Consider the following 14,216-nt stretch of genomic DNA (forward strand, 5'->3'; position numbering starts at 1 on the left):
GTCCCACTACTCAAATGAAATAATAACTCAATGCTAGGGTGTTGTGGGTGGTTTTTACTGCGTTGTTATCAGCGAAAATCCCATTGTCCATTGTCAAAATTTTATGGTCCATTTTCTATAGTCAATAGTGTAGTTTTGTATGAAGCACAGCTCACACAGAAGTCACTTTCAAACCAAGCAGCTTTCTGTTGATAAACATGGCGATTCCAACTACTCATTGCGAAATCTGCATGGAGAAATCTTTCGTGAAATTCCAAATTGCATTGATTCCTATTGAAATGACTGGATTTTGTCTGCGAAAATTTGGTGAACAATGGTAAATTTTGCTGTCCTGTTGTATCAAATGAATCACTAAGAGTTTTTTCTGTTCTAAACTCAGAGTTTTCACTGTTTTCTGTGCACACTTCTTGCTTTTTCACTACCTAGGAACATCATAAAACCCTGTGTCTTCCCGTGTCTCTATCTGCAATTCTTTTCATGTGGAGGTCAAAGCGATGCTTAAGCCCTGAAGCGAGTCTTGTGAAAGGGCCTTTAGCAAGACCAATAATCGCATATAACAGCACATAATCAGCCTCATTGCCTTTTAACTGCATAGAATCAAGCTTATATAAATGTATATGACCCACATTTTGACAGACTGTACGGGCTTTCTGCTTTGAGCCTCAGAGGGCCTGTAAAACCAGCTGGACTCTTGCCACGTCAAAGTTTAGTTAAGAAATCCCTTCCCTGTGATTCAGAAGGAGCCTTGGGTCTTCTCTTAAGTTGCTCTCTTAATAAAACCATGTCACTGTGTGTTCTTTAAAAATTCATTGGAGCTCTGGCTGAATTCCCCAGCAGTCAAAATCGCGTAACCATGTACAATATCTCTTCTCTTCGTCCATAAATTCACACATCAGTCTTGTAGTCTCAGAAGTCCTTCAGTGGTAGGTGGATTGATGGGTCCTCCATCTTCTTTTGTAGACCCCTCTCATTTGTCTCTGAGTTAAATGCTTCCTCCTTCTTCTGAAGAGCTCAATGATTGGTTTATCATCCACAAATCGATCAACCTGAGGTGGTTCAATTATAATCACAGACAAGGCTGTGCTCTTTAAATTCAGCATTTTGAAACGCCAATAAGTCGATAGGCCTCTGAGAGCCATGGCTCCTTAGGTTTCTGAGGTACGTATTTTTCTGAAAGAGGCTTATATGCTATTGAACCACAATGTCTGGGAAAAACCCATGTAATCTTATTTCAGATTGCTGCATTGACTTTATTCCCTTAAAAGATCAAACTCGGCAGGTTTCTAAAAAATGGTCCCAGCGTTGGGATGCATTGCACTAAAAAACAATGTCTGTCTGTCAAACGATATTAAGTCTTGGAGGCAGCAATTAGATGGAATATTGAACTGTTAGCATTATGAAATGTTAATGACACTTGAGGTGCCACAAGCTTTGAAAATTATTCATTCTCATGACAGTTTCTATAAGCCGGAGATGAGTTTGTCCAACAAGAATTATTTGTACATTTCTTTTTCAATGCCAGATGTGATGGGTTGGGATTGCATCATCCACTTGATTTTCATTTTAGCCATAAAAAGACCAAAAATACAACTTAGGGGCATGACTCTTTTAATGCAACTTTTACAAGTTGTAATATCTTGTAAAAGTAATATAAGTCTCTGATGTCCCCAGAATGTGTCTGTGAAGTTTCAGCTTAAAATACACTACAGATAATTTATTATAGCTTGTCAAATTTGCCCCTATTTGGGTGTGTCCCTTTCAATGCAAAGGAGCTTTAACAGCTCGTGCTTCGGTTGCTCAACAGCAACAAAGCTGGAGAATCTCACGCAGTCAAAATGACAGTTGTCAGTAACGGTGTTCAACCTTACATTGTTCAAACCAGAGTTGGACACTGATGGAAAGACTCAGGAAGAAATTACAACTTTTAGAATGTAGCTGGACGTTTCTAAATGGTTAGTGGATAAATTTATGTAGTTGCTGTGGAGTTGATTCAACTCATTGACTAGCATGTGCCGTCATGTTCTGTGCAAATCCAGCATTGAATTGACCCTCGTTTGTGAAGCGTAAAATGGCGGAATGGTAACAACGCTCTACTACAACAACCCTTCCTCTTCTCTAAAGCATCCTAACATGGCCTCACCCCCTTTGTTGCATGTTCTCAGGGGCAGGGTTTATGTACATTTTAGGAAGAAGTTTGTTGTGGTACTTAAACAGCGAATTCTTTAGAAGAAAATATCTCCCTTTGCACTGAACTTTGAGCATCATAACTTTGCAGATGTTATTGATGCTCTAACTGCAATATTACACAGTAACTAAAGTTAAAAAAGTGAAATCATAATCAACCACCCCTTTAAAAAAAGTCAGTTTACCTGATGTTTCCATGTTCCTGTCTTTTGTCATCCTCTTAATATACATAAAACAGAAAGTGAGCACATGCAAATACCTAGATACTAAACCGTAGCATCTGCTTTCCCTTCTTTATACACTAGCTACTGCTGTCAGGCCATTTTTTCCTCTTTCCAGCTGGGAATGCACCAGGATTGTTCCTTTTTGGAAACAATTTGTGCCTGAATAGAGAGCATTATGTGGCTTGTATTCCACAAAATAGCTCTGAAGCAGTGGAGAGAAGTGTCTTAACGCTGTAGCCGTAACAGAAAGCATCTAAACAGGAACACAATCCAATGAAATACCAGTGCTCACAGGGAGTCAGCCTGCTGCTGCCAGATAACATTTTTATCGGGGTGTGAAACTGTAGGGTACTGTCAGCCAAACAGACAAACACACAAAGCTTTATTTAGGCTTTTACAGTGTGTTGTCTATTCCATTAACTGTTTCTAAATGCAGCTGTGGCCATATTTGCTTTCTTATCTAGATTTGCTTCTTGTTAGATTCACTAACACTAGTATGTTGTGGGACACTGAATGTTTGGAATGGACGATTTTCGATCTGATATCAAGTACCATGATATCAAGGCCAATATTGTCAATATGTTTACCAATACTGATACTGGATTTATTTATTTATTCATTTATTTAATGCAAATTTAAAAGATATTTAGGGCCCGGGCACCGATGGTGTGAGGACACAATTGTAATTGCTTGGTCAATTCTTCTTTATTTATGTCTGATATGGGTTTTAGAATTAGGTGTGGCAAAATGGCTCGATAGCACCACCTACAAAATTTCAATTAAGCGCCCTTTGCACTATGTTTCACATACAAGTATGAAATTCGGTAGACATATCAATACAGCCCATCAATACCTACAAAAGTCCCTGGATGCAAAATCTGAAAACCCAACAGGAAGTGAGATATTTAGAATTTTCTCTGCAAATTTTTTTGCAGTTTTTGACATTTCCAGACGTTGTATTTTAACAAACTCCTCCTAGAGATTTTATCAGATAAACATCATATTTGGTCAGTCTAATCTAAAGGCCTTTGCAACGTTAAATTGCGAAGATCTAGAGTTTTCACTGAAGGCCGTGTCTGAAGTTCGATGTTTTGCCATGAAACAGGAAGTTGTTGTAACTCGGACATACAATGTCCGATCTGCCCAAACTTCACACGTTTTATTAGAGTCCTGGCCTGAACACATCTACATGCCAATATTCAGTTACAGTCATAGCGCCATCTGCAGGCAACAGGAAATGTCATGTTTTACACTGTGATTAACTCCTCATAGAAATTTAACAAAACAGCATCATATTTCGTCAGTCTAGTCATAAGGCCTTAGCGATGTTAAATTGCAAAGATCTTGAGTTTTCGTTGAACAGCGTGTCCGTGGCGGCCTGACAAAGTCTGATGTTTCACCATGAAACAGGAAGCTGTTATGTTTGAGAAGAGTCCTGGCCTGAAGATATCTGCATACAAATATTCAGTTAGTCATAGCGCCACCTGTTGAAAACAGAAAATGGCATGCTTTACACTGTAATTCACTGAAACACATTTAAATATGCCATTAAGTACCAAACATGCTAGAAACACATTAAATCATGCATCACTTGACTAAGTGCTAAAGTATGCGATTAACGCCATGAAACAGGAAGTTGTTGTAACTCAGGCACACAATGTCCGATCTGCCCCAAACTTCACATGTTTGAAAAGAGTCATGCCCTGAACACATCTACATGACAATATCCACTTATAGTAATAGCCACTGGCAACAGGAAGTGATGTGTTTAACACTGTGATTCACTACTAGCAACATACTAAAATATGCTATTGAGTGCTAAACATTCTAGAAACATTCTAAAACATGCTAACAACACTTAGCTGAGTGCTAAAGCATGCTATTATCGTCATGAAAAATGTAGTTATAGTCATATTGCCACCAGCTGGTAGCAGGAAGTGTGGCAAATACAAATGACTGACATTGTCCTCCTATATTTATATACTTAAATGCATATTGCCCACCGTGCTCTGTTTTCCTAAAGCCAACAGGTGGTGGTGGCACGGGTGCGAGGGCCCTTTCATCGCTGCTTGCAGCTTTAGTTAGTAATTATAACCCTTTAACATTTTTTGAAAACCATTGTTAACAGGCCAATTTCACAAACATTTGCAATATAAAAAAATGCAGTTGTCAAATGTAATTTCTAGACACTTATAATAAAACAAACAAACAAGCAACAGCAATTTAAAACACTGTGGAATTTAAATTTTAATTCTCTTACAGGTCAATACAAAAACAAAAATCGCTCTTTGTTACTCAGAATGAACAAGTTATTCTCATTTTGCAAGCAAAAGTCAAGGAAACTTTTTCATTATGCACATTACACTCAAAATAGAGCAAGAGTTTTATTGCGTAAGGTGCTTTATATCATTCTCCTTGACTATATCAGCCCCCAGTAAAGATATCTGGTGCATCAAAGCAAATTTAAGCTTTTCTTTAAGGTATATGCCGAAATATACATCTCCACACTCATAACTGTCTGCGTATTCGCTGCAGGGTGAGTGTCAGCAGGAGGGATCGTTTCTAGCAGCGCTCAGAAGATGCACGCATTCTCTTTTATTGCATCAGCTGTAATTGGAAGAAATCAAATTAAACCCACAACTTCTTTCACTAACAGCTAAAACTTTTTTTCCCCAGAGTAGACGGGTAAGAGCTCAGCACTATTCCAAAGAGAGTCTATGTTTATTTTGAGTATTATGATTCAGATGCTTGCCGCTCTGCAGAGAGAATGTGGGCTGCTGTGTCATGGATTGAATGAGGTTGATAATGAAAGAGTCATCTGAAAGCCAAGGTCACATGTGGAATGATAGTGTAAAAGACAGGTTGAATCTCAAGTTTGATGATATTTCTTCTAGCCAGTGGGTGCAGTTTTGCTCCTACAGTTTAGCTGGACAAATGATTTGACCTTTATGTAGCAATAGCTTTTATTACAGTCTGTAAAAGGGTTTAAAAGTGAAGCTAAATTAAGAGTGCTGGGTCCATCCGAGATTAAATTTTCTTTTAAGCTTGAACAAAAAACACATAGATATAGGAACATGCTAAAAAAAAAAACTATTTACAGTTTTTGTATCTATCCAACTTTTTTTTTATTTTTTTTTTTATGTTAGTCGTAGTAGACTGATGTATGTTGTTTCTTATCCAATATCTGCAAGCATGATCAACAATGATCTTCTGAAAAAGTGTCGAAAAAAGTGCCAATTAGAATTCAAACACACACACACACACACACACAAAAAACTTACTAAAGAAAAAAATCTTTGTGCATCTCTAACAGTTTCTTGAAAATTTATCATAAGGGATGTTTTTGAACCCCATGTGGCGACACACGAGTATTGACTTTTTCTTGCAATAATTCACCAGAGCAAAAATATAAGTAACAACAATAACCACAGCTTCAGGTAGTTTCACCAAACAAAAATTAGAAAACAAAAAAGTTACCAAACAATAATATTCTGAAAAGGTGTCTAAAAAGTGGCATTTAAAATTCAAACACAAAAAACTTACTAAAGAAAAAATATGATAACACTTTAGTTCGGGGAACAGTTCTCACTATTAACTAGTTGCTTATTACCATGCATATTACTAGCATATTGGCTGTTTATTAGTACTTATAAAACACATATTAATGCCTCATTCCATATTCATGACCATATTCTACATCCCTTAATCCTACCCCATATCTAAACTTAACCACTATAACAGCTACCTAACTAGCTATTAATAATCAGTAAATTAGGAGTTTAGTTAAAGTCATATTTAATAGTGAATATGTGTTCCCCAAACTAATGTGTGACCAAAATATTTGTGCATCTCTAACAATTTCTTGAAAATATATCATTAGATTTTTGTCTAGGATGTCTGAACTTTTTTGGGCCCCAAGTGGTGACACATGATTGTTGAGTTTTTCTTGCAACAATTCACCAAAACAAAAATATAAGTAACACAAATCACAACATTTTTGTAACAGTGCAGTGCAAGTTTCACTAAGCAAAAAAAAACCAAAAAACTCATTACCTAACAATGTTGTTTTTGTTGATCTTTAGGTGACATACGCAACGACCTCTACCTCACGCTGGAGAGAGGAGACTTTGAGAGAGGAGGCAAGAGTGTTCAGAAGAACATTGAAGTCACCATGTATGTGCTCTATGCTGACGGCGAGATCCTCAAAGTAAGTCAAACTACATTAATAAAGGAATAGTTTGCCAACAATTAAAGTTCTGTCATCATTTACTCACCCTCATGTAATTCCAATCCATCTATAAAAGGAGAATTGTTTAGAAATTGTGCTGGTTGCTCTTTTCCATGAAATTGCACCATGATTATTGGAAAACAAAAAAGAAGCAAGAAAGTACGTGTTTGGAACGACATGAGGGAGTAATTAATGACACATTTCTGGGCAAATTATCCCTTTGAAAAACATACAAGTGATCTGTAGCTTATGTGGTGAATCATTTAGTCCAAACAAATTTGAAGTCAGTTTGAAAGGAGTAAATGAGTTTGGGATTTTCTGATGTATTTTACATAAGCCCATCATAAATTTTTGTGTCGCAAACTTTGATGCACACTATAAAGCCACATAAAAGCAAACCATTTCCATTTCTTCTATCTTTTATCAGGAGTGCATTAGTCTGGGCTCAGGAGAACACAGCATCAGTGAGTACCGCTCTTTCGTTCTCTACCACAACAACAGTCCACGCTGGAGTGAGGTCATCAAACTGCCAATCCCCATTGACCGATTCCGGGGGTCCCATCTGCGCTTTGAGTTTAGACACTGTTCAAGTAAGGATTTATACACCTCCAGTATAATTTTTGACACATTTAATTATTTTTCTCTTGACATTTTGATCTTATGCCCAAATTATTAAAATTAATGAACTAATACCGATTTAAAATTGTGCCTACATATGAACTTCTCTCCAAACTAACATTTCTATTAAGTTATTTTTGAAATGAATGAGATATTGTTTGGTTAGTCATTATTCAACATGTTGGGTTAAATGCTGCATGCAACACTTAACATATTCAAAATTCAAGGTTCCTTGACTTAGTTCATGAAGTGAAATGATTTTTTATCATTATTATAATGAATTTTAATTACTGGCACTTAAAACTTAACAAGTACTTTAGACAATATTGCCATTTTATTGTTTTCACAGCAAAGGACAAAGGAGAAAAGAAGCTTTTTGGCTTTGCGTTCACTCCTCTCATGAGGGAAGACGGCACCACACTGTCAGATGAGAGCCATGAGCTTTACGTCTACAAGGTAAGGACAGTCTCTGCCATTACTTTAAACTAGGGCTGTTAAGCAATTCAAATTTTTTTATCTAATTAATTAAACGATGTGGCAATTAAAGGTAGGGTATGCAATTTTTAGAGCACCTAGCAATAGCAAGCTAGCTCTGAAAGCATTAAATCCCACCCTCCCTTCAGAGTGTCTCCAAACCAACGCCTCCTTCAAAACTCATGAACTTACACAGCAGAGTTTGCAAAGCATCACAAGACTGGAGACGGCGTTGAACTACCTCATTTGTCAAAGCATGTAACAATTCAATAATAATGAACATAAACAACTCAAAGAGCACTGACCTGTACCACCTGACTGCTGCAGATTAATTTTGGCGTTGATAGTGCCATTGAAACGCATAAATTTGAGTCACAAACCGCTTTAAGTAAAACGTCACGGTTTTCCATCTCTTCCAAATTACAGTAGTTACGGCATGAACGCAGCATAAGCTTGTTGTTTTGGTTCAGGAGGAACTGGATGAACATTTTATGGTCCTACGCCTTCCACAGATGATATATATATATATATATATATAATATATATATACATATATATATATATATATATATATATATACATATAAACACATTTAGACAACTTAACGTAGTGATTGCTATCAGGATGTGAAGAGACTTTTAACCAGCATAACAAAAAAATGCTTCTGGAACAAATCACCTACCCTGCCTTTAATTAATCTAATTAATCGCAAATTAATTGTACATCAAATTTGGCTGAGAAATTATCCCCAAAAGATAATTTAAAGTCATTATTGTGTTAAATGAGAAAAGCATCAAATAGACATTACAAAAAGTAGTTTTAGATTGATTTATTTTTATATTATTAATATGGAAATATATTTAATGAAATTAAACCGTTAATGAACATTTACCGTCATTAGGTGGCGGTAAATGTCTTAATGACTAAGTCATTGAGTCATTTATTCATTAGATTTGTTCAAATTAATTCATTCGATTGATTCGTTCAAACAGCTGATTCATTCAGGAATGAAGTAAATGGCTCTGTTTTTGAAAGGGCTGTTGAGAAATGTTGCATTCAGAATCGAAGCACTGCTGTGTGTTGCTCGGAGACAGTTCTGCTCTGCCTTTATAGGTAATATTTTTGTTGGCAAAATTGAGCAAAAGCAGACAATACTGTGTCTAAAATGGAACAGTATTAACTTCTTATTTATTGAATTGTTGTATTAAATCAATATCACATTTGCACTCGTGCTATTCAGGACAAAAACAGCACTCGTGTGATATTGCGCTCGTTACTCTTGTGATATTGCTTAACTATATCATATGATATAAATATGAGACAAAAACTGATACAGGGGCATTTTTGCCCATCTAGATTTTGTAGGCTCAGAATTGTGAACAGAGTTGTTGCCTTGCTTCGTGTGACATGTAAAATTAGAATAAATGTACCTACATAAGTCTGGGGCGGGTGCTTTAAATGCATTAATCATTTTAACATAATTTTTTCCCATGACTAATTAATTAAATTAAAATGTTAAATCGACAGCCTTCCTTCAATTACATCATAAATTATGTGCATTTGTCCTTTACAAGTACTTTATAATTACTGTTTAAAAATATTGTTAAACATAATATTAAAATAATATACAGGTGCTGGTCATATAATTAGAATATCATCAAAAAGTTGATTTATTTCACTAATTCCATTGAAAAAGTGAAACTTGTATATTATATTCATTCATTACACACAGACTGACATATTTCAAATGTTTATTTCTTTTAATTTTGATGTTTATAACTGACAACTAAGGAAAATCCCAAATTCAGTATCTCAGAAAATTAGAATATTGTGAAAAGGTTCAATATTGAAGACACCTGGTGCCACACTCTAATCAGCTAATTAACTCAAAACACCTGCAAAGGCCTTTAAATGGTCTCTCAGTCTAGTTCTGTAGGCTACACAATCATGGGGAAGACTGCTGACTTGACAGTTGTCCAAAAGACGACCATTGACACCTTGCACAAGGAGGGCAAGACACAAAAGGTCATTGCAAAAGAGGCTGGCTGTTCACAGAGCTCTGTGTCCAAGCACATAGAGAGGCAAAGGGAAGGAAAAGATGTGGTAGAAAAAAGTGTACAAGCAATATGGATAACCGCACCCTGGAGAGGATTGTGAAACAAAACCCATTCAAAAATGTGGGGGAGATTCACAAAGAGTGGACTGCAGCTGGAGTCAGTGCTTCAAGAACCACTACGCACAGACGTATGCAAGACATGGGTTTCAGCTGTCGCATTCCTTGTGTCAAGCCACTCTTGAACAACAGAAGCGTCTCGCCTGGGCTAAAGACAAAAAGGACTGGACTGCTGCTGAGTGGTCCAAAGTTATGTTCTCTGATGAAAGTAAATGTTGCATTTCCTTTGGAAATCAGGGTCCCAGAGTCTGGAGGAAGAGAGGAGAGGCACACAATCCACATTGCTTGAGGTCCAGTGTAAAGTTTCCACAGTCAGTGATGGTTTGGGGTGCCATGTCATCTGCTGGTGTTGGTCCACTGTGTTTTCTGATGTCCAAGGTCAACGCAGCCGTATACCAGGAAGTTTTAGAGCACTTCATGCTTCCTGCTGCTGACCAACTTTATGGAGATGCAGATTTCATTTTCCAACAGGACTTGGCACCTGCACACAGTGCCAAAGCTACCAGTACCTGGTTTAAGGACCATGGTATCCCTGTTCTTAATTGGCCAAAATCTATGGGGTATTGTGAAGAGGAAGATGCAATATGCCAGACCCAACAATGCAGAAAAGCTGAAGGCCACTATCAGAGCAACCTGGGCTCTTATAACACCTGAGCAGTGCCACAGACTGATCGACTCCATGCCACGCCGCATTGCTACAGTAATTCAGGCAAAAGGAGCCCCAACTAAGTATTGAGTGCTGTACATGCTCATACTTTTCATGTTCATACTTTTCAGTTGGCCAAGATTTCTAAAAATCCTTTCTTTGTATTGGTCTCAAGTAATATTCTAATTTTCTGAGATACTGAATTTGGGATTTTCCTTAGTTGTCAGTTATAATAATCAAAATTAAAAGAAATAAACAGTCTGTGTGTAATGAATGAATATAATATACAAGTTTTACTTTTTCAATGAAATTAGTGAAATAAATCAACTTTTTGATGATATTCTAATTATATGACCAGCACCTGTATTAATATGTAACAGTAAGCACATTTTGAATTGGATTTAATTTTTTATCCACTTGCCAAGAGTTAAAACATTCAAGCTGTTTAAAAGTCAAGTCATATGTAATTAATAGCAATCAGACAAGTTAAAGTCACACAATCAATAACACATTTGTTGTGTGTTTTTGTCATTGTCTATATTGGTTTTATCATTATTATTTTTTAATACATGACATGTAGTTGCAAAGTTACTAGATCGTTAGTAGAATGTCTAAAGTGGACTATCAAAATAAAGTGTTATCAATGTTTATTTTATTTAGTAAAGAAGTAAAGAAAATAGTTTTTGATACTTTTAGTTAACAATAATAACCATGGTACAGAAAGTGCATAGCATATTGATGTCTAACTTATACAACTCTTTTCTGTATGTGGATCAGTGTGATGAAAACACCACCTTCAGTAACCATGCGCTGTACTTGGGGTTGCCCTGTTGTAAAGATGACTTCAACGGCTGCCCAAACATCCCGTCCAGCCTCATATTCCAGCGCAGCACTAAGGAGACCATCTGGATATCCACTCAACTCTCTTCCACCAAACTAACACAGAATGGTAACTTACTAACACTTCATACAATATTCAATTTTCCCTCCGTTTATCAGTTGTTGTGTCTACTTCACAGAGTAATAACACTTTCTTGTTGTTTTTTGAAGTCGATCTGCTAGCTTTGTTGAAGTGGAAAGCACATCCAGACCGTGTAATGGACATTTTGGGGCGATTGCGCCACGTCTGCGGAGAAGAAATAGTCAAAGTGAGAGCTCTGTCTTAATAATAATAAAAAAAATAATTATTGACAGATTTTAATGTCTGCTTAATGTAAATTACACCCACATTTTCTGTTTTTCTTCTCCAGTTTCTTCAAGACATCCTCGACACACTGTTCTCCATTCTGGATGACAACACAGACAAATATGGACCCCTGGTGTTTCAGTCACTGGTTAGAAAACTTTAATTAATTACATTTTAAAGACCGCGCCATAGCTTACCTAATGTTAATAATTCACAGCTGTAATAACATGTCCGATTTCCATTCATCAAAAGAGCTCACTTTTACTTTACAAGTGTGTATTTGCATGTGTGAACACCCTTAAATGCACACGATTCATCTCTTTCAGCAGGTTTCCATGCTGTATGTGTGTGTCTGTTTTGAAAAATGGAAGATTTCAGCTGGCATGGATCCAGGCATTATTAGGCGTTCACAGCTGCTTGATAGTGGTGTCTCCAGAGAGCCTTTAGCTTCTCGTACTCCTGTAAAAAGAGTCAAGATGTTCTAGCCTCTCTTGGCCTGAATACATCTGTCATGTTTCTGTGTGGAGAATAAAGAACCAATGCAGGCTGCATTCTTTTTGCATTGATATTCATTTTGCAACATGCTGTCGTGATGCTTTAGACTTCAGCTTATCTAGTTTGGGATTTCTGTGTAAATTTAAACCAAATTCACATAAGATAAGTTTCTGCAAAGTTTATAAAATATTATCTCTTTTTTTAGTGATCATACTGTCAAATTCAGCTGCATTGTTCAATCTGACAACCAGTGTTTAATTTAACTGAAAAAAAAAAAAAAAAAAAATGATTAGTGACTATATTGATAAAAATATATGAGTATCTCAATGATACTAAAATAACACTGATGCAATTTTGGACCTGATCTGTAACCTCCTGACCTCTGCTTCCCATCTCTGTCCAGGTGTTCATCATAAATCTGCTCCGGGACAGTAAGTTTTATCACTTCCGGCCTGTGATGGATACCTACATCCAGAAGCACTTTGCTGGAGCACTCGCTTACAAGTGAGCTCATCAATTTCGCAGGATATTTTTGTTTAGATATAGTTTAAGCAAACGTATCTTAGTAATGGAATATAAATGGTATTTCATATTTTCTGAATATAGTGTAACTAGTGTTCAATTCCAAATGCAGAGAGTTGATTCGATGTCTGAAGTGGTATATGGACAGGTCAGCAGAAGTTGTACGACAAGATCACATCCAGGAAGCCATGAGGGTAAGACCTCCAAGTATGCTGTATAACCAAACAAACGGAAGTCAAGAAAAAATCCACATAAAATCAAATAAACATGATTCAGCTTAAACAGGAAAAAAAAAAAAAAAAAAACATTTTAGAGCATTCCTCAAAGGACCTTTACAAATAACTAGCTCAAGCTAATTTTATTGGGATTTCTTATTCACTCCGTATAGGGTTTTGTTGAGATGTATTGTCATTGCTGGTTTGATTGGTGATTCATTTTGGTTCTGACAGTACCCTCATATTAAAATGTCAAACACTGTAAAAGTACAGAGAAATTATACTTTAGTTAAAGTGTGGGTGCTGCGTCAAATATATCAAAAGTATCTAGCTGGAAACATACTTGAGTGAAAGTGAGAATTTTCCACTTTTATTTGTACTTAAGTATTTAGGTGTAAAACCTCTTTTTCCTAGCTTTTAAAACTGGCTGATGAAAGACAATGAAAGATTTCTAATGTAATTTTGTTGCACAAAGTGTGAAAAGCAGCCCATTTAATCACAGTGTCAATGTTGTTTTTTTCAAAAAAAGAGTTTTTTATCTTTAGCAATGGTTATAATATTTGTAGTGCTCAGTACAAATGAAATTGTAATGAGTAAAAAGTAAAGCTTTTTTTAATGTAAATGTGAAGTAAAAATGTTTAGCTTCATTAGCACTCTAAATAAGTACAAATTCCCCAAAATAATATTTTAGTAATTAAGTACAATTTCTTAAGTACTTCCCACCCTTGATGTAAAAAAAAATGTTCTTACATTTTTTTTTTTTTTTTTTTAATTGTTCTTTTGTCTTCAAGGTACAAGTACAAGAATTGTCCCTATTTATTGTAACTGGAATGTTTTAAAGACATTTTATAGCATAAATGTGAAGCTCAGACATATTCAGGGTACACACGTTAATTGTAAATCTTCCTTCAGGCTCTAGAGTATTTGTTTAAATTCATCGTCCAGTCACGGATCCTCTACTCCCGGGCCACCTGTGGGATGGAGGAGGACCAATTTAGGGCCAGCATCCAGGAGCTTTTCCAATCCATCCGTTTTGTCCTCAGTCTGGACAGCCGCAGCTCTGAGACACTCATTTTTACCCAGGTCAGATATAAACAAAAGAACCATTTCACATTTCATGAAGTCTGGTGTATAAGTAGAACTGTGTAAAAAATAAAAAGCTTGAAATCGGAAGTGGGATGTAACAGGTAAATGTTTTGTTATTGTGCTCTTTTTCATATTAATTAATTTATTAATTTATATCTCACTTCT

General features: G+C 36.2%; 1 protein-coding gene across 9 annotated transcripts in view; it reads left to right on the forward strand.

Moving 5' to 3' along the window:
* dock3 (dedicator of cytokinesis 3) overlaps nt 1–14,216 on the forward strand; it is a 226,945-nt gene that overhangs the window by 177,004 nt on the left and 35,725 nt on the right. For all 9 annotated transcript variants that reach the window (XR_007932311.1, XM_051910294.1, XM_051910298.1 and 6 more), the window contains 9 exons: nt 6,491–6,615; nt 7,064–7,226; nt 7,604–7,710; nt 11,325–11,496; nt 11,598–11,695; nt 11,798–11,881; nt 12,632–12,732; nt 12,863–12,944; nt 13,878–14,048. Coding sequence is in view for 8 of the 9 variants with exons in the window: in XM_051910294.1 (XP_051766254.1) it covers nt 6,491–6,615; nt 7,064–7,226; nt 7,604–7,710; nt 11,325–11,496; nt 11,598–11,695; nt 11,798–11,881; nt 12,632–12,732; nt 12,863–12,944; nt 13,878–14,048 (1,103 nt within the window). In the remaining variant the exon portion in view is untranslated. The remainder of the gene's footprint in view (nt 1–6,490; nt 6,616–7,063; nt 7,227–7,603; nt 7,711–11,324; nt 11,497–11,597; nt 11,696–11,797; nt 11,882–12,631; nt 12,733–12,862; nt 12,945–13,877; nt 14,049–14,216) is intronic.

The sequence above is a fragment of the Ctenopharyngodon idella genome, chromosome 10 (assembly GCF_019924925.1).
Source record: "Ctenopharyngodon idella isolate HZGC_01 chromosome 10, HZGC01, whole genome shotgun sequence".
In the NCBI taxonomy this organism is placed as follows: domain Eukaryota; kingdom Metazoa; phylum Chordata; class Actinopteri; order Cypriniformes; family Xenocyprididae; genus Ctenopharyngodon; species Ctenopharyngodon idella.